Source organism: Caretta caretta, chromosome 24, assembly GCF_965140235.1.
Source record: "Caretta caretta isolate rCarCar2 chromosome 24, rCarCar1.hap1, whole genome shotgun sequence".
Classification (NCBI taxonomy): Eukaryota; Metazoa; Chordata; order Testudines; family Cheloniidae; genus Caretta; species Caretta caretta.
In genome coordinates, this window is record NC_134229.1 from 467,075 (window position 1) to 486,783 (window position 19,709).

A 19,709-nucleotide genomic window follows, 5' to 3' on the forward strand; every position below is an offset into this window, starting at 1 on the left:
CCAACCCAGTCCCTCCCTGCACCCCCAGGCCAAGGCATCCCTTGGGCCTAGGACAGAAGACCATAAGACTGGCCACACTAGGTCAGACCAATGGTCCATCTAGCCCAGTGTCCTGCCTGCCCGTGCCAGAGGCTTCGGAGGGAATGAACAGAGAGGGCATCCCTCCTCTCCAGTCCCAGCTTCTGAAGTCAGAGGCTAGGGACATCCAGAGCATGGGGTTGGGTCCCCGCTCATCTTGGGTAAGAAACACTGATGGATCTGTCCCCATGAACTTGTCCAGTCTTTTCTGAACCCAGTTGTACTTTTGGCCTGAAGAACATCCCCTGGCAATGAGTTCCACAGGTGCATTGTGTGAAGTACTTCCTTAGGTTTGTTTCAGACCTGCTGCCTGTTAATTTCATTGGGTGACCCCTGGTTCTTGTGTTAGGTGAAGGGGTAAATAACACTTCCCTCTTCACTTTCCCCACCCTCTGTCATATCCCCCTTAGTTGGCTCTTTTCCAAGATGAACCAGTCCCAGATTTAATCTCTGCTCATACAGAAGCTATTCCATCCCCCTGGTCATTTTTGTTGCCCTTCTCTGCACCTTTTCCGATTCTAATGTATCTTTTGTGGGAGGGGGCAACTAGCCCCGCAGGCCATGTTCAAGGTGTTGGGTACCAAGGATTTATATAGCGCCATGATGATATTTGGTGTCTTATTATCTATCCATTTCCGAATCGTTCCAAACATTCTGTTTGCTTTTGGACAGCCTCTGCACACTAAGTGGATGTTTTCGGAGAACTACCCACAATGACTCCAAGATCTCTCTCTCTTGAGTGGTAACTGCTAATTTAGACCCCATCATTTCAGACCCTATTTCTTCGCCTTTTGCAGGCTGCCATCCCACTTTACAACAGAAAAAAATTCTAGGTCTCTGTTCCCCTAAAGCTCCTGATCCTGGCCAGCCCGTCCGTGGCCCCACACAGATGTGCACGGCCCCACCAGTAACACATCTGAGCTCCACGGCTGACTGGTCCGGGAAGGGGGGGACTCCTCTTCTGACCCCCTGGAGCCTGGCTTACAGGTACAGCACAAGCTGCACTTGTAACGCAGGAGAGGCCATGCCGGGGCTCCTGGGCAGCAGAGCCCGCACACCCCAGCCCCCGGTGCTCACTGCCCCACCAGCCATAAAAAACAGGATGGTGCTGGTGCCCATCTGGGCCTCGGCAGCGTCATCCCCCCCCCACCAGGTATTGCCCTTGCGGGCAATGAACTCTAGACATGGAGGGAGCAAGGGGCCCTGAGTGGCAGGACAAGGCGGGTCCAGGCCCAGCTCTGCCCTCCTCTCCTATGTGGTGTCTGGAGCCACAGGGGTTAGAGGCGGCACAGGATCCCCCCCATCCCCCCACGATTCCCTCCGGGCTGCTGCTGGCTTGGAGGCCAGAAAGATTTGCCCCCCTGCACAACACCAGCCCATACTAGGAACCAGCGCCTGGGAGTGGTGGGGCGGGGGCTGGGCCCAGTCAAGGTGCCACAGGGCAGGGTCAGGTTGGCGCATGTGTTTTGGGGGGTCATGGTTGGCCTTGCAGGGGGTATGTGATGGGGGTTGGGTCATGGTTGGCCTCTGTGTGTGTGGGAGGGAGTGGGGGGGAAGGGTCCCAGGGCAGGGTCACGGTTGGCCCGTGTGTGTGTGTGTGTGTGTGTGTGTGCGCGCGCGCGGGGGGGGGGTTCCCAGGGCAGGACGCGGTTGGCCCGGGGAGGGGCGGTCCCGGGGCGGGGGGGGCGGTCCCAGGGCAGGAGGCGGTTGGCCGGGGAGGGGGCGGTCCCAGGGCAGGAGGCGGTTGGCCGGGGAGGGGGCGGTCCCAGGGCAGGATGGGGTTGGCCCGTGGGGGGGGGAGGGGGCGGTCCCAGGGCAGGACGCGCTTGGCCCGGGGAGGGGCGGTCCCAGCGCAGGACGCGCTTGGCCCGCCGGGGGGGGCGGTCCCAGGGCAGGAGGTGGTTGGCCGGGGGGGGGCATAGGGAGGGGGCGGGGTTGCCGTGTCTCCTTTGCTTGTCGAGCGCGGGGCGGGGGATGGAGTCCGGGGGCCCCCAGGCGGGGCTGAGAGGTGAGGGGGGGGAGTCTCTGGTGCCCCCCCCCGCCCTGCAAAGCGCTAGTGAGGAGCCGAGCTCAGATCATGGCGTTTGCACTGGTGCTAGTGCCGGGCATGGGGTGTGATGTGCCCCCCGGCACGGAGAGGGCGGGGGTGGGGTGTGATGTGTGCCCCACACACTGATAGGGGCTGGTGATGGCTCCCACGCAGTGAAGGGGGCTGAGGGAGGCGGTGGGGGGATGCGCCCTGCACAGGGTGGGGTGGGGTGGGGTGGGGTGTGGTGTGATGTGTGCCCCACACACTGATAGGGGCTGGTGATGGCTCCCACGCAGTGAAGGGGGCTGAGGGAGGCGGTGGCGGGATGCGCCCTGCACAGGGTGGGGTGGGGTGTGATGTGTGCCCCACACACTGATAGGGGCTGGTGATGGCTCCCACGCAGTGAAGGGGGCTGAGGGAGGCGGTGGGGGGATGCGCCCTGCACAGGGTGGGGTGGGGTGGGGTGTGGTGTGATGTGTGCCCCACACACTGATAGGGGCTGGTGATGGCTCCCACGCAGTGAAGGGGGCTGAGGGAGGCGGTGGCGGGATGCGCCCTGCACAGGGTGGGGTGGGGTGTGATGTGTGCCCCACACACTGATAGGGGCTGGTGATGGCTCCCACGCAGTGAAGGGGGCTGAGGGAGGCGGTGGGGGGATGCGCCCTGCACAGGGTGGGGTGGGGTGTGGTGTGATGTGTGCCCCACACACTGATAGGGGCTGGTGATGGCTCCCACGCAGTGAAGGGGGCTGAGGGAGGTGGTGGGGGGATGCGCCCTGCACAGGGTGGGGTGGGGTGTGATGTGTGCCCCACACACTGATAGGGGCTGGTGATGGCTCCCACGCAGTGAAGGGGGCTGAGGGAGGCGGTGGCGGGATGCGCCCTGCACAGGGTGGGGTGGGGTGTGATGTGTGCCCCACACACTGATAGGGGCTGGTGATGGCTCCCACGCAGTGAAGAGGGCTGAGGGAGGTTCCCTTCTCGCTCCGAAGCAATTCTGACCTGTCTCTTGCAGGCTTTGAAGAGGCCGTGGCTGAGCTGTCCCAGGAGCTGGGAAGACTGGCCCAGAACCTGCAGGCGCTGACCCATTACCAGGCCACCCTCCTCAGCGTCAACAAGAGCCTGGTGAGGAGCTTCCTGCTGCTTCCCTTCCCTTCCCTCAGATGAGGGTAGCCTGTGCAAACCCCACCTCCTCAGATCAGCTGTGGGCCCACTAAGTATCCCATGTAGTTTAACTTCCTAACATGAGCCTCCCAAGAGCAGGTTCTGCACAGGTGCCCTGGTCCGGGGCATGACGCCAGCAGGCACCCACCCAGTGCAGGGATGGAATTATCTGTCCTGCTGCCCACCCCGACCCTCTCATGGCTCTGCCACTACTTGCTGTGTGACCCTGGGTGAATCGCTCCATTTGTTAAACTAAGGGCATAGCTACACTTGCAGCTGTAGAGCGCTTTCCGTTAAACCCGCATTCCGAGAGCGCAGCTGTGAAAGCTCTGGAGTCTGTCCACACGGGTGCTGCGGCGCTCTGGCAGGGGTGCACCAAACGTTATTCCACTCGCCCAGGTAGAGTACCAGGAGCACTCTAGCTGCAGAGCCAGAGCACTCTACGTGCCTTGCCAGTGTGGACGGGGAGTGAGCTAGGGCGCCCGGGGCTCCTTTAATGGGCTGTAACTCGCAAGTGTAGCCAAGCCCTGAGTACCTTGCTAGGTAGCATTTTTATCTCCAAAGAACCCTACCAACTAATTCCAGAGTCCCCTTGCTCGCAGGGCAGGATCAGTGACGTAGGCTGAGTCTGTATGGGTACTGGAGTGTTCACATCGGTTTGTGAGCCTTTGTGGTACAAATGGGTTGTTCTCGCAGTGTTAGCTTAGCACTTTGTTAGGCAGACTAAGCTCTGTGTCTCTAACCTCCTTCCTTTCCCACCATAGTGCTCATGGATGGAGAACATCAATGAATTATCCAAGCATCGGAAACGTCTTCCCATATTTGCAGCTCCTGGAAAGTGAGCTAGGAATTGTCTGGTAGATTGCACAGTGCCCATAGCAGAGAATGTCTGAACTTATTTTGGTCCCTGTGATAAGGGAAGGGAGCAAATCCCTCTCTGAGTCTTCAGTGAGCCCCCTGGAAACTGTGTTATTGGCTGAGGAATAAACAGAATACCCCATTAAACTAGATTGGTTCCTTTTTTAAAAAAACAGTAATGTGAGAATTCCCAGCTGTGGCTGAATGCTGACTATAGCAGGTGAGCTGGGCCTTGTTTCCTCTGACTCAAAGTCCCTCTAGCTTCCACTGTTTCTAAGGAATCTCAGCTATTAACCTGGCTGGCTCAGAATGGTGCCCGGTGCCCCCTCCACAGGCAGAAGCAGCCACTGTGGGAAGGTGACAGCCCTGAATGCTCTTCCTCCCCCTTTGTCTTTATTTACAATCTGGTTTGCTTCTTCCCTCAAAGAGGGCAGGTTCCTGAGGGAGAAGCTCAGTCGGGGAGGACTCAATGGCAATACCTGGCTCTCCTTGCTTTTCGATGGGACGTCTATGCTCATTTCTCATCATTTGGATTATTTTTTTTCTGTCTGGATACCAGTGTAGGCCACGTCTCAATATCAATTCTGTTGTACAGATTTCTTACTGGCTCCTTGTGGGGCTTCTTCTGGGCCCCAGCTCTGGATTGTGAACTGCAGGTATTTGGGGGGGGGGTGTCAGTGTAGGGGATATAAGTAGAAGAGAGGCTGGAGTCGGGGAGGCTGGAAGAGTAGTGTACATGTGAAGAACTTGGAACAGGAGAGAGAGTAGAAGCTGTGTGGAGTGTAGGGGCTCTAGTGGGGTGGGGGATTTGGGGGAAGTAGCGGTGGGGAGCTGGCTCTGGGGGACCATGAGGATGGTAGATGTGAGAGTAGAGGGGCTGTAGTGATGGTAGGTGGAGGGACTGTACCTGGGGAGGCAGTATGTACGGAGGTGGGGGAGGTCTGTAGGGAGGAAGATAGAGGGAGGTGGAGTTGGAACTGGGACTGTCTGTAGGGAGGGGGGGCTGTAGGGACACAGGGAAGTAGGGGTGGAGGGACACATGGGGGTGGGGTGGGGGACTGAAGGAACAGGGAAGTGAGGGTGGGGATTATGGGGGGCTGTAGAGACACAGGGAAGTGGGCGTGGGGCCATAGAGGCAGGGGGCTGCAGGGACACAGGGAAGTGGGGGAGGGGTTACAGGAGTGGGGGCTGCAGGGACACAGGGAAGTGGGGGGGATATAGGGGTGGGGGGCTGCAGGGACACAGGGAAGTGGGGGAAGGATTATAGGGGTGGGGGGCTTTAGGGGACACATGGAAGTGTGGGTGAGGGCTGTAGGGGACGCAGGTAAGTGTGGGAGGGCTTATAGGGGTGGGGAGCTGCAGAGAACTGGGGGAAGGGTTATGGGGTGGGGGGCTGCAGGGGACACACGGAAGTGTGGGTGAGGGCTCTAGGGGACACAGGGAAGTGGGGGAGGGGTCATAGGGGTGGGGGGCTGCAGGGGACACAGAAGTGTGGGGGAGGGCTGTAGGGGACACAGGGAAGTGGGGGAGGGGTTATGGGGTGGGGGGCTGCAGGGGACACAGAAGTGTGGGGGAGGGGTTATAGGGGTGGGGGGCTGCAGGGGACACAGGGAAGTGTGGGGGAGGGCTGCAGGGGACACAGGGAAGTGAGGGAGGGGTTATAGAAGTGGGGGCTGCAGGAAAGTGAGGGAGGTGTTATAGGGGTGGGGGGCTGCAGGGGACACACAAGTGTGGGGGAGGGGTTATGGGGGGCTGTAGGGGACACAGGGAAGTGAGGGAGGGGTTATAGAAGTGGGGGCTGCAGGGAAGTGGGGGAGGGGTTATAGGGGTGGGGGGCTGCAGGGGACACACAAGTGTGGGGGAGGGCTGTAGGGGACACAGGGAAGTGAGGGAGGGGTTATAGAAGTGGGGGCTGCAGGAAAGTGAGGGAGGTGTTATAGGGGTGGGGGGCTGCAGGGGACACACAAGTGTGGGGGAGGGCTGTAGGGGACACAGGGAAGTGGGGGAGGGGTTATAGGGGTGGGGGGCTGCAGGGGACACACAAGTGTGGGGGAGGGCTGTAGGGGACACAGGGAAGTGGGGGAGGGGTTATGGGGGGGCTGTAGGGGACACAGGGAAGTGAGGGAGGGGTTATAGAAGTGGGGGGCTCTAGAGCGGGGGGGGGCGGCCATAGGCCCAGCGCAGCCCCCCCGCAGGAACGCAGATCAATCCGATCACGTGTGCCATGGGCGGGGCCACCTGTGTGACGTACTGAGGGCGGGGTTCGTCACTGAGGCCGTACCACGTAGGGGCGGGGCTCCGTGTCTGTCGCCGTGCGCGCGCACCTCTCCCCGCGGACTCGGGGGCGCGCGCGGCCTGATCGGAAGGGCCCCGAGCTGGAGGGAGCGGAGGCGGGCGCGGGCCCAGCGCGGGGCCCGGCGGGGAGCGCAGCCCGAGGAGCCGGAGCGGGGCCCGGATCCCCGGGGGCCCACGGCCGCCAACACGGACTTCCTGTGGGACAAGCGCACCGGGCTGGCGGCGAGGAGGGTGCGGGCCGGGCCTGGGCTCGCTGTGGGGGAGGGGCCGGGCGGGATATCGGGGGTCTGATGGTTGGGGGCTCTGGCAGTTGGGGGGGTGTCAGGCCGGCGCGGGTCTGAGAGCTGAGGGGGGGCTGGCAGTTAAGGGGGTGCGGGAAGGAGGGTGGCTGGTAGTTTGGGGGGTGTCTAGCAGCCCGGGGGGGGTCTGACAGTTGAGGGGGTGCGGGAAGATGGGGGGGGTCTAGCAGCCCGAGGGGGGTCTGACAGTTGGGGGGGTGCGGGAAGGAGGAGGGGTCTAGCAGCCCGGGGGGGGGTCTGACAGTTGAGGGGGTGCGGGAAGGAGGAGGGGTCTAGCAGCCCGGGGGGGGTCTGACAGTTGAGGGGGTGCGGGAAGATGGGGGGGTCTAGCAGCCCGGGGGGGTCTGACAGTTGAGGGGGTGCGGGAAGATGGGGGGGTCTAGCAGCCCGGGGGGGGTCTGACAGTTGAGGGGGTGCGGGAAGGAGGAGGGGTCTAGCAGCCCGGGGGGGTCTGACAGTTGAGGGGGTGCGGGAAGGAGGGGGGTCTAGCAGCCTGGGGGGGTCTAACAGATGAAGGGGGGTCTAGCAGCCCAGGGGGTGTCTGACAGTTGAGGGGGTGCGGGAAGATGCGGGGGGAGTCTGGCAGCTCTGCAGGGAGACTTGGGTGGTCGCCTCTAGCAGGCATTGCTGCTGTCGTCTTGCTGTCCCCAGACAGGAGTAGGTGCCGGTGTGGGTGATCGCTGGTGGGGAGCAGATGCTGGGGCCACATTTCTCCTTCTCCAGTGCCAGTGCTGAAAATATTGGGATCCCAGTGCTGGTGTCTCTAGGAGCAGCCCCGCTCCCCTGCTGGCTGCTCAGAGTTCATATGATCTGGGTCGCTCTGCAGCCTGATCCAGTGAAGGGCTTCCAGGACCAGGTGGAGCACTGAGCAGAGCTCACTGGTGCCGGGGAGCAGGGCTCGGGGGTGGGATCAGAGCAGAGGTCTGGGAGCCAGGATTGGAGGGTTCTAGTTCTAGCTCTCACTTGTTTTGTGCCCTAGGCAATCTCCTTCCCTTGTACCTCAGTTTCTCTGTCTGTAGATGGGAATCATGACATTTTCCTGTCTTCCAGGGTATCTGGATTAATTCAGTGGTGTCTGGAAAGTCCAGTATAAATGCTCACAGTGGTGGCCTTGATCCCTGGAGGGACCACGATCAGCAGCAGCTGGTTGCTGTTTCCATTTCAGTCTCTGGTGGTTTTTATAACTGGACAGTGAGTGGGAATATGACGTGCTAGCTCAGAATTGGTATTGGTTCCTGAGAGTGGCACCCCTTTTACAGCTTCTGCTGGCTGCTGCCCAGTTAAGACATTTCATCCCTTCCCCCCTCCTCTCCCATGCTCCAGTTTCCCTATCTGTGAAATGGAGATGATTATTGCCTGCATTTGAGGGGTGGGGGACATGTGAGATTGAATTAGCAAATATTTGTGAGGTACTTTTGAGAGCCAGTGAGCAAAGAAGGCATCAGGGAAGTGCACACTGTTAGCATTTTAATTGGCCTACCCTGGGAATGTGTCTGCATGCCCAAAGGGGCATGTGATTGCCTTGCAGTGCAAGTCCTATGGGAACTGTTCACAAGACCTGCTTGCTGCTGTATTGCACACCAATATCCCGAGAAGTTCCCCTTAGAGTTTGCCTGCTTCCACTAGGCATTTGGGCCAGATGCCAGCAGCACCCGGAGCTCTGATTCGCCTGCCTCCTTCCTCTCCCAGGTGACTTTGCTTTCCTGGGTCTTGGAAGGGAAGGGCTCCAGAGTATGCTGGCTGTCAGTGTGCTCATTAGGAAATGAAGGACTGATTGGGGGTGGAACGTACAGATGCTGCCACTGGAATTGCAGTGGCCAAAACCTCTTCCCTTGGGGATGGGGAGTAGTACAGACCCTTCTGTTGGGAAAAGGCACTCTGCTAAGGAGAGAGCAGCATGGATCCTGCCACCAGAGGGTCTATGTGTACCAACCTAGGGGTCTGCTCCAGCACAGAGGTCCTTTGATACACTTGGGTAGTCGTCTTCTCCCCCATCCAGTTCAGAGACATGAGTGAGCAGCCCAGACATCCTCACCTTTCCTTGTTTGGAAAGTTTCCTTCTACTGTTGAATTCAGCTGATAGAATCAAGCTCACTTGATGGGAGCAAAGTGTTTGGCCATGTTGGTATGGAGCTGGCTAGTCCTGGCCCTGCTCCTCTGAGGACATGACTGTGATCTTGCCCTGGGTGACCAGAACTTCACACCCTCTGCCCAGAACCAAGAAAAACCTGTGAGTCCCAGACTTGCTTGTATTCTTCAACTGTTCCAGCCTGCAGCACCTGGACCCCTCAGTGACATGTCCCTGGGGCTTTGTCCCTTCCAGAGAACACTGAGGGGCACAGTGAGTTCCTGTAACTTTTGCAACCCATCCCTGTGCAAGCCGAATTTGAGAGAGCCCCCTCCAGCTGCACCATGAAGCTCACCCTGAGCTGCCTTTACTCAGAGAGGCTCTGACTGGAGATAGTAGGAGAGGCTGGGGGTGTTTTTGATGAACTCTCCATTGATGTAGAGCTGAGACCAGAGGCTGGGCTTAACTTCCTGGGGCTGCTGGTGCTATGTGCTGGATAAATGGGTGTAGGCCCAGAATGGAAACTGTTGGAATCTGAGAGGGAGAGGCCTGTACATTGTGTGTTTCTCTGAATTCTGCTGGACAAAAGCAATGTCCTCTTCCCTGCATGGCATTTAATTGAGCCCTGCTGTCAGCATCTGTTCTTGGGGGGCGGTGAGATGGAAGGGAAATGTAAATGAGGAAACAAATGGACCAAAGTGAAAACAGATCTAGGGGGATGTTCATGTCCCATATAGAGTGAACCTTCTCCATCCTCGCTCCCCCACATCTTGCGCTGGGCCTAGTTCATCTCTGCCCTTGACCCGCTGCAGTAACACCCTGCAGTCTGCCTCTCCCATGTAGCATGCTCAGAACACTGTTGACAGTTTTGCCTTCCCCTGTCGCTGCTCCATCGGTGTGTCACCCAACTGAGTCTGCACTGGCTTCTCTTCAGAGCTCTCTATTGCTGCCCTTGTCCTTGTCCCCTCTGCCCAGTGCTGCTCTGCAGTCTCCCATAACCATGTGAAGTGGTGTCCCCATGTGCACACACGGCACAATCCGCCCCTCAGAGCTGGTCAGAAAAACAAGATTTCAGTACAAAATGGGTTGCAGGGTGAATTGAGATGTTTTCAGAGACCAGCCAGCTTCTTTCCTGCCTCTCTCTCTCTCCTGGGGCCCTGCTGGCCCTGTAATGCATTCAGATCACACTCTGTGTCGTACTTACCCAGGAGCCCTTTAGGGCAGAGAGCTCTCTGGCAACTAAGTCTGGAGCTGGAGTCTTCATCCCAGTTCAGCGTGTGGTCCAACAGCCCTTAGCACAGTCCAGACATAGCCCCAGTCAGGCAGGGCTTGTGCTTGTGATCGCAGCAGCTGGTGTTCCTGTCTTCGGGCTGGATGGGTCTCTGGGAGGTGTCCTGTGGCAGCAGCTAGCCTGGTGAAATGGTAGCTCCTGTACTGCTTACTGAGATGGGCCTGCCTGGGGGGGTCCTGTCGCCCCTTCTAAAAGGGCATGTGGGGAGGTTGGTTTCTGACCCATTGCTCTTTTGGACAATTTCTCATTCTTGCTGCTCCGTGTGATGCTCGTTTGGGGTCGGTTCCACTTGGGCTTTCTCTGCTGCCAGGCACCCTGGGGGTCACCTGCTGGTTCTGCCCTCTCATCTAGATGCCTCACTCCAGAAGGTGCCGCTCGTCGGAGCGCAGCAGCCGAGGCAGCTATCACGAGCGCTACAGAAGTCGCAAGCACAAGAGACGGCGGACGCGGTCCCGGTCAAGCAGCAGTGAGCGTGACCGGCGGCACCGGCGGGAAGACAGTTACCACGTTCGCTCAAGGAGGTGAGTGCTGGGGCCAGGCTGGGACCTGGCTGCATCCCTGTAACTGCACTGAAGGCAGCTGCAGTCAGCTCAGTTTCTGCCAGCCAGGTGGCCTGGCAAGTTGGCAAGACTGCCCTGGTGCCCCAGTTTGGAGGAAAGACTGACCAGCTGTCCCCTGCCAGTCACTCGGGGGGGAAGTGCACTGAAGCCAGGAAGGATAGGATGGTGTCTGGAGGATTATTGCCAATGGGGCTGTGGGGAGAGCTGCTTTAGTCCTTCCTGGGGGAGCATGTGAGCAGTCACTAAAGCCTGAACTCAGGAAAGCCCCAAACCCTTCATCTGCTCAGACAGAGCTGGGGCTTGCCGCTGCCGCTGCTTTCCAACTGGGCCCCAATCATGTTCCAATTACTCTGCTTCCCCACCCCAGCTACGACGACCACTCTTCAGACAGGAGAGCCTATGACAGGCGCTACTGTGAAAGCTACAGGCGGAATGACTACAGCCGTGAACGCGGGGAAGCCTACTACGAAGCTGAGTACCGCCACTCTTATGAGTACCGGCGCTCCCGGGACCATGACGGCAGCTACCGGAGCTGCAAAAGCAGCCGGCGTAATAAGCACAGGCGGAGACGGCGCCGCAGCCGGTCCTTTAGCCGCTCCTCATCGGTGAGTACCCTGCCACTCCAGATCTTTCCCTGTAACCTTTCTCTCCCAGGTTGTGCGCTTGGTAAGTAGGACACTCACTTACTTTTTTACGCAGTCTCAGACTCAGCTTGTGAAATGCATAGAAAAACCTAGTGCAGGCAGCTGCTCCCGTCCGCCGTCCTGATGCGCCAGTGCAGTGGCTGCCCTGAGCCTGATGGGCCCAGGCAGCTTTCAAGCACCTCCTGGGTTACTCACCCTCTAGTAGGAGAAGCCAGGAGAGGAGCTGTGTGCCCCACGGGGCCCAGTGCACCCCATGTGGGTCTGTGCAGCCCCCACCTCTTGTTTCCCTGGTGGTGACGCTGTGACTGTCGTTCCCAACTCCTGTACCCCCAGTAGGGTGCTGCTGCTGTTGTTGTTGTGTGTGGTGTTTGTATCACAGTACTGTTTAGGGGCCACAACTAAGCAGCGGGGTCTCTGTGCTGGGCAGCATGGAAGTGATAAAATGGTCCCTGCCTCACAGAGCTCAGTATCGCTGTGACTGAAGGACTGGCCCCTGCAGCCCCCAGTGCCTGGCATCCCCACTGGCGTGGTGCTGTGGCAGGAGGCCTGGTCCCTGGGGAGGCTCAGCTCTTGTGTCTGCAAAGAGCCGTCCCTTGGCTTCTGTTGGGTGGGCCCTGGCTATTTAAGATGTTGTGCAAGGGGCTCTGGCAAAACAGTTTGGCATGTGGACCAATCAGTTCAGATGGAGGCAGCAGGCTCTTTCCAGCGTAGGGTCCCCAGCCTTCTTCCTCTTGCCTACGCTGCTGCTTGCATTCCGTTTTCTTTAGGCCCAAGATACTCTGTCTCCACTTGGTGTCCTGGCTGCATGTTCAGGGCTGTTCCAGGACTAGGATGGGAGTCCTGGGCTGGAGATGGGGCCCCCAGGCTGCTGGCTCTTTACTCCCAAGTGTGGGGTTACTTAGCTGAAGAAGAACTGAAAGCAGGAACTCTCTCTCCTCTGGTGCAAGTTTCTCATCTGACCTCGTCCCAGGCTGTGCCCATTCCACTTTGTGCTCCTTTTCTCTGTGGGTTAGCCCCTCCAGGACCAGTTCTGTGAGGGAAGGGCAGATGAAGAGGTCTGTGATCTGCCTCTGGGGCTGTTACTCACAAGGTCTGTGTGGTTCTGGATGCAGCGTTGTGCTGTGTAAACCTCTTAATTCTTCCTTCTGTGTTGGGGTGGGGAAGGCTGTTCTGGGGGGCTGCTGGAAAAGGGTGGGGATGTCTGTGCAGGGGCAGCTTGGCCCTTTGCTTGTGATGGATTTCCTAGCACGCTGTCTGCCACTGCCTTTCCTTGGTGGCTGATGTGGGGCTGATGTGAGCCCCTCCTTGTGGTCACTGAACACTTGGGTGGCAACCGTGTGCTCTCTTGGCATTGATCCAGGACCTGAATATCGGCATTGCTCCCCTCCAAAGCCCCAGAAGAGTGAGAGCAGCTGGCCCCCTCACACTACCCCTTTCCCTCCGCTAGCCCCTGTTCTGGTCTTCGCTCTTGCACTGGTTCGGGTGGGGCTGTTTGTAGGTTTTTTCTTTTTTTCTTTTTTTTTCCTTTTTTTGCTACAAAGAAAAGCAAACTGTTTTTTTCTTTTCTGAGCTAGTGTGTTGTATCTTGACATGTTCCCTTGCAATATCCCTATCGTTATATATTCCTCTGTGCCGTATGAATTGGCTGGGAATCTCCTCCTGCAACCCCTCCTCAAACAACCATGTGAATTTCCAAACCAACCAATGCGTGACGCTGGCTGCTGCGCTGGTTTGAAAATCTGATTGGCTGGTGAATGATGAATTCCCTGTCTGCCTGGGCCAGCAGCGGAGTCGACAGAGCAGCAGAAGGGCCAAGAGTGTGGAGGACGACGACGAGGGGCATCTGATCTATCGCGTCGGCGACTGGCTACAGGAAAGATGTACAGCCGAATCGTAACATAATTTAGCTCTCTAGTTAAGCTCCCATCGCAGTCGCAGATCTGTCTTATCTTTCTGTTCTGTTTTATTTTCATTGTTTTTAAAGAGAAACCCCCTTCCCTCCCTCCTCCCCTTTCGTTAAAGATATTAATTTTCTATTTTGCATTGTTACCAAAATACCAGGGAACTAGGGAAGTTGCCTTGTGCAGCCGGTGTCAGCATTCTGCTGCACTGGTGTCTCAAGCTGTGTGCAGGCTAGGTGTTGCAATGCATTCTCCTCTGCCTTGTGTATGCGCTGCACCCAGGTCCTGCTCACTCCCTCATGTCGCCTTCTCTCTCTCTCTCCCTCTCAGATGAGATTATTAGCACCTTAGGGGAAGGCACGTTTGGCAGAGTGGTGCAGTGTGTGGATCACCGGAGGTAAGTGTGCTGACTGGGCTCGCGCGGTGGGCGGGTAACCAGTTGAACTTGTGTGTAAAGGCTGGAGCTTTTGCGGGGAGATGAGCCCTCTCCCTCCTGGATTCCAGTTCAAATCCAGTATGGATCAGTAGGGACCTAGTGCTGATCCCATATGGTATGGGATATAATGGTGGGTCTTATAAACCCACCATCTCAGCCTGCACTGTCCAGCCAACCAAAGTCTCTGCTGGACCTGGCTAATCCATGACACCCCTTCCACCAGGCGTGGGCTCAGCTCTGCAGTGACCTTGCTTTCTTCCTGCCTCTCCCCAGGGGGGGTGCACGCGTCGCCCTAAAAATCATAAAAAACGTGGAGAAGTATAAAGAGGCTGCTCGGCTGGAGATCAACGTGTTGGAGAAAGTCAATGAGAAGGATCCAGAGAATAAGAAGTGAGTGTCCTGCTGTGGTGGAGCCAGGGAGGCAGTGTCATCCTAGCCCCTATGCCTTCCAGCTGCTAGGGAGCCGCCTGGCAGCCCATGGCAGGGTGTGGGGAGGCAGTGCCATCCCAGCCTGCCACACTGGGGTCCTGAGTCCATTGTTCAAAGTATGGTAGGGTTGGGGTCAGTCTTGGCTGCTCTGTGGAGACGCCCAGCCCTGTCGGGGGGTGGGGAACGGCCAGGGAGGACTAGGACTGTCTCTAACAGAAGTGTCTCCTCTCAGCCTGTGTGTGCAGATGTTTGACTGGTTCGATTACCATGGCCACATGTGCATCTCCTTTGAGCTGCTGGGGCTCAGCACCTTTGACTTTCTGAAGGACAACAACTATTTGCCCTATCCCATCCACCAAGTGCGGCATATGGCCTACCAGGTGTGCCAGGCTGTGAAATGTGAGTGGCAGCCGCTCCTCTCCCTGACAGGATGGGGTGGGAGGATCTTTGGGCCCCACCAGTGCCAGCTTTGCATCTGATAGGCCCAGGGCACTCCATCACTGAAAGGGGCTCCCTTCTGCAGATTCCAAGGCCAAGCCCTTCCTGCCCACCAGGAGAAGGAAAATGGTGTATTGGGGTGAACCCACACTCCTTTACCCGTCTCTGCAAGAGTAGTAATCATGTGGGATAGGGACAGAGGGGTGCCACAGATCTGGGTACCCTCTCCTCCTGTGTCCCACAGCTCTGTGTGGAGCCCATCAGCTCCAGTCCCCCCCATCCTAAGCTGGAGCAGCGTCTGACAACGTAAACCACGTTCACTGACCACTGCAAACTGGTGTCAGTGTCAGCTGGGTTTAATGGACTCTGACTCTGATCATGTTTTCCTCCCCAGTTTTGCATGACAATAAACTCACTCACACGGACCTCAAACCCGAGAACATCCTCTTTGTGAACTCGGATTATGAACTCACCTATAACCTGGAAAAGGTAAAGGGGCTGCCCTCGCCTTAAGGGCCTCCTGTGAGGTGTTCTGGCCTCCCCTGGCCCTACAATCGGATAAGAAAGGGTAGGGGGGACCCATTTTCCTGGTGGGAGCACTTGGAGCTGGATTGGGAGGAGCACTAGTGAATTGTGCTGTAACATGATTTTGGTAATTAATTGATCTTTAAATATTCATGGTAAATAGGCCTAATGGCCTGTGATGGGATGTTAGATGGGGTTGGATCTGAGTTACCCAGAAAAGAATTTTCTGTAGTATCTGGCTGGTGAATCTTGCCCATATGCTCAGGGTTTAGCTGATCGCCATATTTGGGGTTGGGAAGGAATTTTCCTCCAGGGCAGACTGGCAGAGGCCCTGGAGGTTTTTTGCCTTCCTCTGTAGCATGGGGCATGGGTCACTTGCTGGAGGATTCTCTGCTCCTTGAAGTCTTTAAACCACAATTTGAGGACTTCAATAGCTCAGACATAAGTGAGAGGTTTTTCGCAGGAGAGGGTAGGTGAGATTCTGTGGCCTGCGTTGTGCAGGAGGTCGGACAAGATGATCATAATGGTCCCTTCTGACCTTAGAATCTATGAACGATTCTGCAGTGGTGTTCTCCTGCCCCGGGAGGTGGATGTGATGGGACTGATAGGGTTCCTGTGTCTGTTCAGGGCCTAGTTATCACATGAGTTGCCTGCATCTTCTGTAAACAGACAGCAGTGGCCTCAGGGTGCTCCAAGAGCTGGTGAGAGCAGCCTTGGCGCTTCTGGGTGGGCAGGAGTGGAAGGACAAGTGCCAGGCCTAACAATGCTCCTCCAGAGCGATCCATTTCTGTGATGCCCTGCTGTGCAAGGGGCTGAGGCCACTTGGTGAAACTCCTGTGTAACTGGTGCTTTCTCTGTCCCTCTCTCCAAGAAGCGAGATGAGCGGAGTGTGAAGAACACGGCCATCAGGGTGGTTGATTTTGGCAGTGCAACGTTTGATCATGAGCATCACAGCACCATTGTCTCCACCAGGCACTACCGAGCCCCAGAGGTCATACTGGGTAGGTACTGCTGGCTCTGCACGCTGGGCTGCAGGATGCTGGCCCCTGAGTTCCCAGGGATCACACTGAGTAGGCACCATGGGCTCTGCCTGCTGAGCTGGGGGCTGTTTGCCCCCCTGCCATGCCATTTTTCTGGAAATGCCAGCAGATGCACAGCTCAGAGCACTGGCTTCAGTACAGGCTGTGAGCATGCTGAGTGTCAGTCAAGGCAAAAATTTCCTTTGGCAGCAGCTTATAGAACAGGATGTTTGCAGATCTTGTGCAGTGACTGCTCTTTCCCTCTGGTAATAACCCCTCTGTTTCTTAGAACTTGGCTGGACCCAGCCCTGTGATGTGTGGAGCATCGGCTGCATTGTCTTCGAGTACTATGTGGGCTTCACCCTGTTCCAGGTGAGACTCGCGTCCTTGCTCCACAGCCAGCTTCAAGCTGATGGTGGCAAATCCTGGCCGTCTCCCACTATTGTTTTGGGACATCCAAGCCTGGGAGTGGGTTCTCCCTATCATTGGTGTCTTCTGGCGCTGTAGTCAGCGATGCGCTGGGCACTGGCTGGCAGCCAGGAACCACACTCATTCTGTGGCTGCAGCAAGAGGTTGAGACATCCTAACATCAGTGAGCTGGACAATCCGCAGAGCTGTGCAGGAGTCCGAGTCTGCTTCATGCCATCCCTTTTTGAGCTGGGCCAATCTGTCTCTCTTTCAGACTCATGACAACCGGGAGCATCTGGCCATGATGGAGAGGATCCTGGGTCCGATTCCTTCCCGGATGATCCGAAAGACCAGGTGAGAGAGACTGGTGGGATGCTGCAGGACCTGCCATTTGCTCTCCTTGCCTCGTTTCCCTGTGGTGGTTCCTGATGATGCAGGGCTCGGGCTCAGGGGTTGCTTACTGAATCGATTCTGTTTACAGTGCTGTTCCAGAGTAGAGTGGCCGAGCATGCTTGTGACCCCCGCCCCGTAGAATCTGGGTGGCTGAGTCTCTATGGAGGCAGGGGGTCTCCACACCAGCTCCACCATTGCTCAGTCCCTTCTGCTGTAACCTCCTATGTCACCTCTTACTCTGGCAGGAAGCAGAAATATTTCTACCATGGTCGTCTGGACTGGGACGAGAACACCTCTGCTGGCCGCTATGTCCGTGAGAACTGCAAACCACTGCGGGTAAGGCAGGTGCTCCCAGCTGGGGCACCCCTCCCTTCCCGTGAGAACTCTTAATGCCTGCCACAGCTCCTGAGAATTTGGACTCTGTGTAGCCAGCAGAGCTGTGAACATGGCCTGCTGGGAGCCACTGAAAGGCTCTGTCCACATGGCTTCTTGATGGAACCTGGAACTGAGTTAGAGACTGAGACTGGAAATGGAAAAGGCAGTGATGGGAGCTTAGCCAGAAGACTGGGAAGGGAGGTTGGGGACTAAGAAGCCCTGGGGGAGGTGCCTGTGAAGGAGAAATGAGAACTGGACAACATATGCTCATTAGAATGCTCCACAACTTTGGAGCCTTCTAGGTCCCGAGCCCTAACTGGGCTCTTTGCCCCGGAAGTGTATTGGGAGCTCCCAGTTGCGCTGCAGCGAGAGTGGCGGGCCATGCTTTGTCTTCCCCCTGACTTCTCCCCCTCATCTCCCCAGAGATACCTGACCTCTGAGGCTGAGGACCACCACCATCTCTTCGACCTCATCGAGAGCATGCTGGAGTATGAACCGTCAAAGCGCATCACTCTGGCCGAGGCACTGAAACACCCATTCTTTGACATGCTGAAAACAGAGCCAAGCACAAAAGTGTGGGACTCTAGCCGAGACATCAGCCGGTGACGCTGCTGGTGCCCAGTCTTTCCTCAGATTCTAGCCCCCGTGGAGGCCTGTGTTATTTCTATTCGGACACTTGGTGCTTTTTTTATACAAAAAACCCCCCCAAACAAAATCCCCTAAATCTTTTTGTTACCATGTAAAGCTGTTAATATGTGAGATAGTGTAAATACCTGAATCTATATCTGCCTTTGAGCTCCATGGACCCAAGCCCCTGCTGCTGTCATTACTCCTAGGGAAGGGGCCTCCTACGTCCATGCTGTGAATACCATTGTTCATGTGTTGCTTTGTCTCCTGTTCTCTCTCCCTGCCCTCCCCAGGGCTCCTGGCTGTCTGTAGCTCATCCATTTCCTTGTAAGTTATGAAGCTGGTGGGGTCGCATGGGAATTATTTTTTGGATCAATGTCATAGCCCATCCCCGCACCAGAGTTTTATATGAATTTTGTACAGTCTTTGTGAAAATAAATATGAAGTCAGTTAAACTTCCTGGCCTTTCTCCCAGTCTGTGTCCAGACTATTGGGGCCCATCTTAGCATTTTCTGGTGCCCTGGGATTGAGGCGCTGCTTCCCCATCCCAGGAGATGGGGCATGTGGTGCATGTGACATTAGCCTAAATATGAACGTTAACCCCCAGATCTTTACTAATTCCCTGGAAATGGAGGCTCAGCTTCTGTCTTGTATTGGGTAGTAAATGTACCCTTGGTGGTTCTTTTGAGCACTGCTGCTGCAGAGGATGGAAGGGAGTCTCTTTGTCCCAGCAAGAAGATACTTGAGGGGACTGGATCCCTGTATTGGTATCTGCTCTGCTCGACCCATCTCCAGCTGTGAAACTCATTCCAATCTTGAATGCTTGACTGGAGCCCAAAAATGCACCTGCCAAGGGTTCCTCTTGGTGTGAGGGCTGCAGCAGGATCTGAGCTATAAGCCCTGATGCCTCAGTCCTGTTCCAGAGTTACTGCTGTGTAACTCTGATTCAATTAGAGGGTGAAGACCGGGCTGGGTACAGGGACAGCTCTGCAGTTTTGCAGCCAGAACTCCTTCCTGAGGGTGAGCCGTTCCAAGCAGTGGGGCCATCTCCTGTCTGCATTCCTCTGATGGACTTCCTTTGCTCTTGTGCCTTCTGTAGCTGCCCTGTGTTACCTAGTAGCCTTGGCACCTCTGCAGAGGTCACTTCAGCAGGGCTCCTGGTCTTCCAGCCTGGCTTGTTGGCTGTAAGAGGATTGGAGAGGTCAGTTGATGTTCCAGGGGGCAGCAGACCATGTGCTGGCTCCTCTCTGGAAAAGCCTTATTATTTCAGGATTAGTGTTCTGTGGTGGGAAGGTGCTAAATATGAAATGCAGCCTGCTCTGGGGTGGGGCTGGCAGCCCGTTCCTTCTAAAACAGGAAGGACAGAGCGGACTTTAAGCCCGGGTTGCTGTGACAAATCCAGATTTTTAAAGTGTCCCAGGCTAATTAATGTCTGTGCCAAGTGAGCCTGAGTGTTTGAAGTCTTGCCAGAGCGTGTCACTCGCCCACAGGATGTATTGGTATTGACTGTATTAGTGATGGCTGTCAGGAAAACTCTTTAGGTGCACTGTAGCTATCCCTTTGCAGGCAGCCATCCCATCAGGAGCTTTTCTTACCCAAACTCAGTGTAGCCACCTCTTCAGCTGCTGAGCTATTCTCGCTGTTTCTCTCTGCTCTTTTACCAGCTGCACAGCAGGGACTGTTGTCTGAACTGGGCTATCTCCCACTGGAGCCTGCAGGGAAGTCACAAACATAGTGGAATCTTCATGTTAGTTCTTGGTTAAATGTTTGGCAGGGAAAGTCTCCTAGGGGGCTGGGGAGAGAGACAGAACAGATGCGTGAGGAGCCCTCATGTAGGGTGCTTTGCTAATGTACCATCTGGCTATGACAGACT

At 56.6% G+C, this 19,709-nt stretch overlaps 1 protein-coding gene and 1 long non-coding RNA gene across 4 annotated transcripts; both read left to right on the forward strand.

The window, feature by feature from the left end:
• The first annotated feature begins 2,001 nt into the window (after nucleotides 1-2,001).
• On the forward strand, nucleotides 2,002-4,275 carry LOC142069924 (uncharacterized). 2 transcript variants are annotated; one of them, XR_012665889.1, is made up of 3 exons: nucleotides 2,002-2,086; nucleotides 3,122-3,231; nucleotides 4,035-4,275. It is a non-coding gene; the product is annotated as an uncharacterized LOC142069924 (long non-coding RNA). The 2 variants fall into 2 exon arrangements; XR_012665890.1 differs by having other exon boundaries at nucleotides 2,029-2,134.
• A 2,187-nt stretch (nucleotides 4,276-6,462) lies between these two features.
• CLK2 (CDC like kinase 2) lies at nucleotides 6,463-18,291 on the forward strand. 2 transcript variants are annotated; one of them, XM_048828600.2, is made up of 13 exons: nucleotides 6,463-6,654; nucleotides 10,433-10,602; nucleotides 11,009-11,246; nucleotides 13,069-13,165; nucleotides 13,517-13,583; nucleotides 13,896-14,012; nucleotides 14,284-14,450; nucleotides 14,884-14,978; nucleotides 15,886-16,015; nucleotides 16,323-16,405; nucleotides 16,716-16,795; nucleotides 17,080-17,170; nucleotides 17,633-18,291. In XM_048828600.2, exons 2-13 carry the CDS (start codon nucleotides 10,433-10,435, stop codon nucleotides 17,813-17,815), a joined length of 1,518 nt encoding a protein of 505 aa, XP_048684557.1. In that variant the 5' UTR covers nucleotides 6,463-6,654; the 3' UTR covers nucleotides 17,816-18,291. The 2 variants fall into 2 exon arrangements, with proteins under 2 accessions (XP_048684557.1, XP_048684559.1); XM_048828602.2 differs by having other exon boundaries at nucleotides 13,072-13,165.
• Nucleotides 18,292-19,709: the final 1,418 nt, after the last annotated feature.

Bases quoted from the DNA above. Each gene is read 5' to 3' on its own strand.
- CLK2 (XM_048828600.2), top strand. From the start codon at position 10,433: ATGCCTCACTCCAGAAGGTGCCGCTCGTCGGAGCGCAGCAGCCGAGGC. The intron at 13,584-13,895 runs GTAAGTGTGCTG...GCCTCTCCCCAG, and splicing joins CAGTGTGTGGATCACCGGAG to GGGGGGTGCACGCGTCGCCC. The intron at 16,016-16,322 runs GTAGGTACTGCT...TCTGTTTCTTAG, and splicing joins AGCCCCAGAGGTCATACTGG to AACTTGGCTGGACCCAGCCC.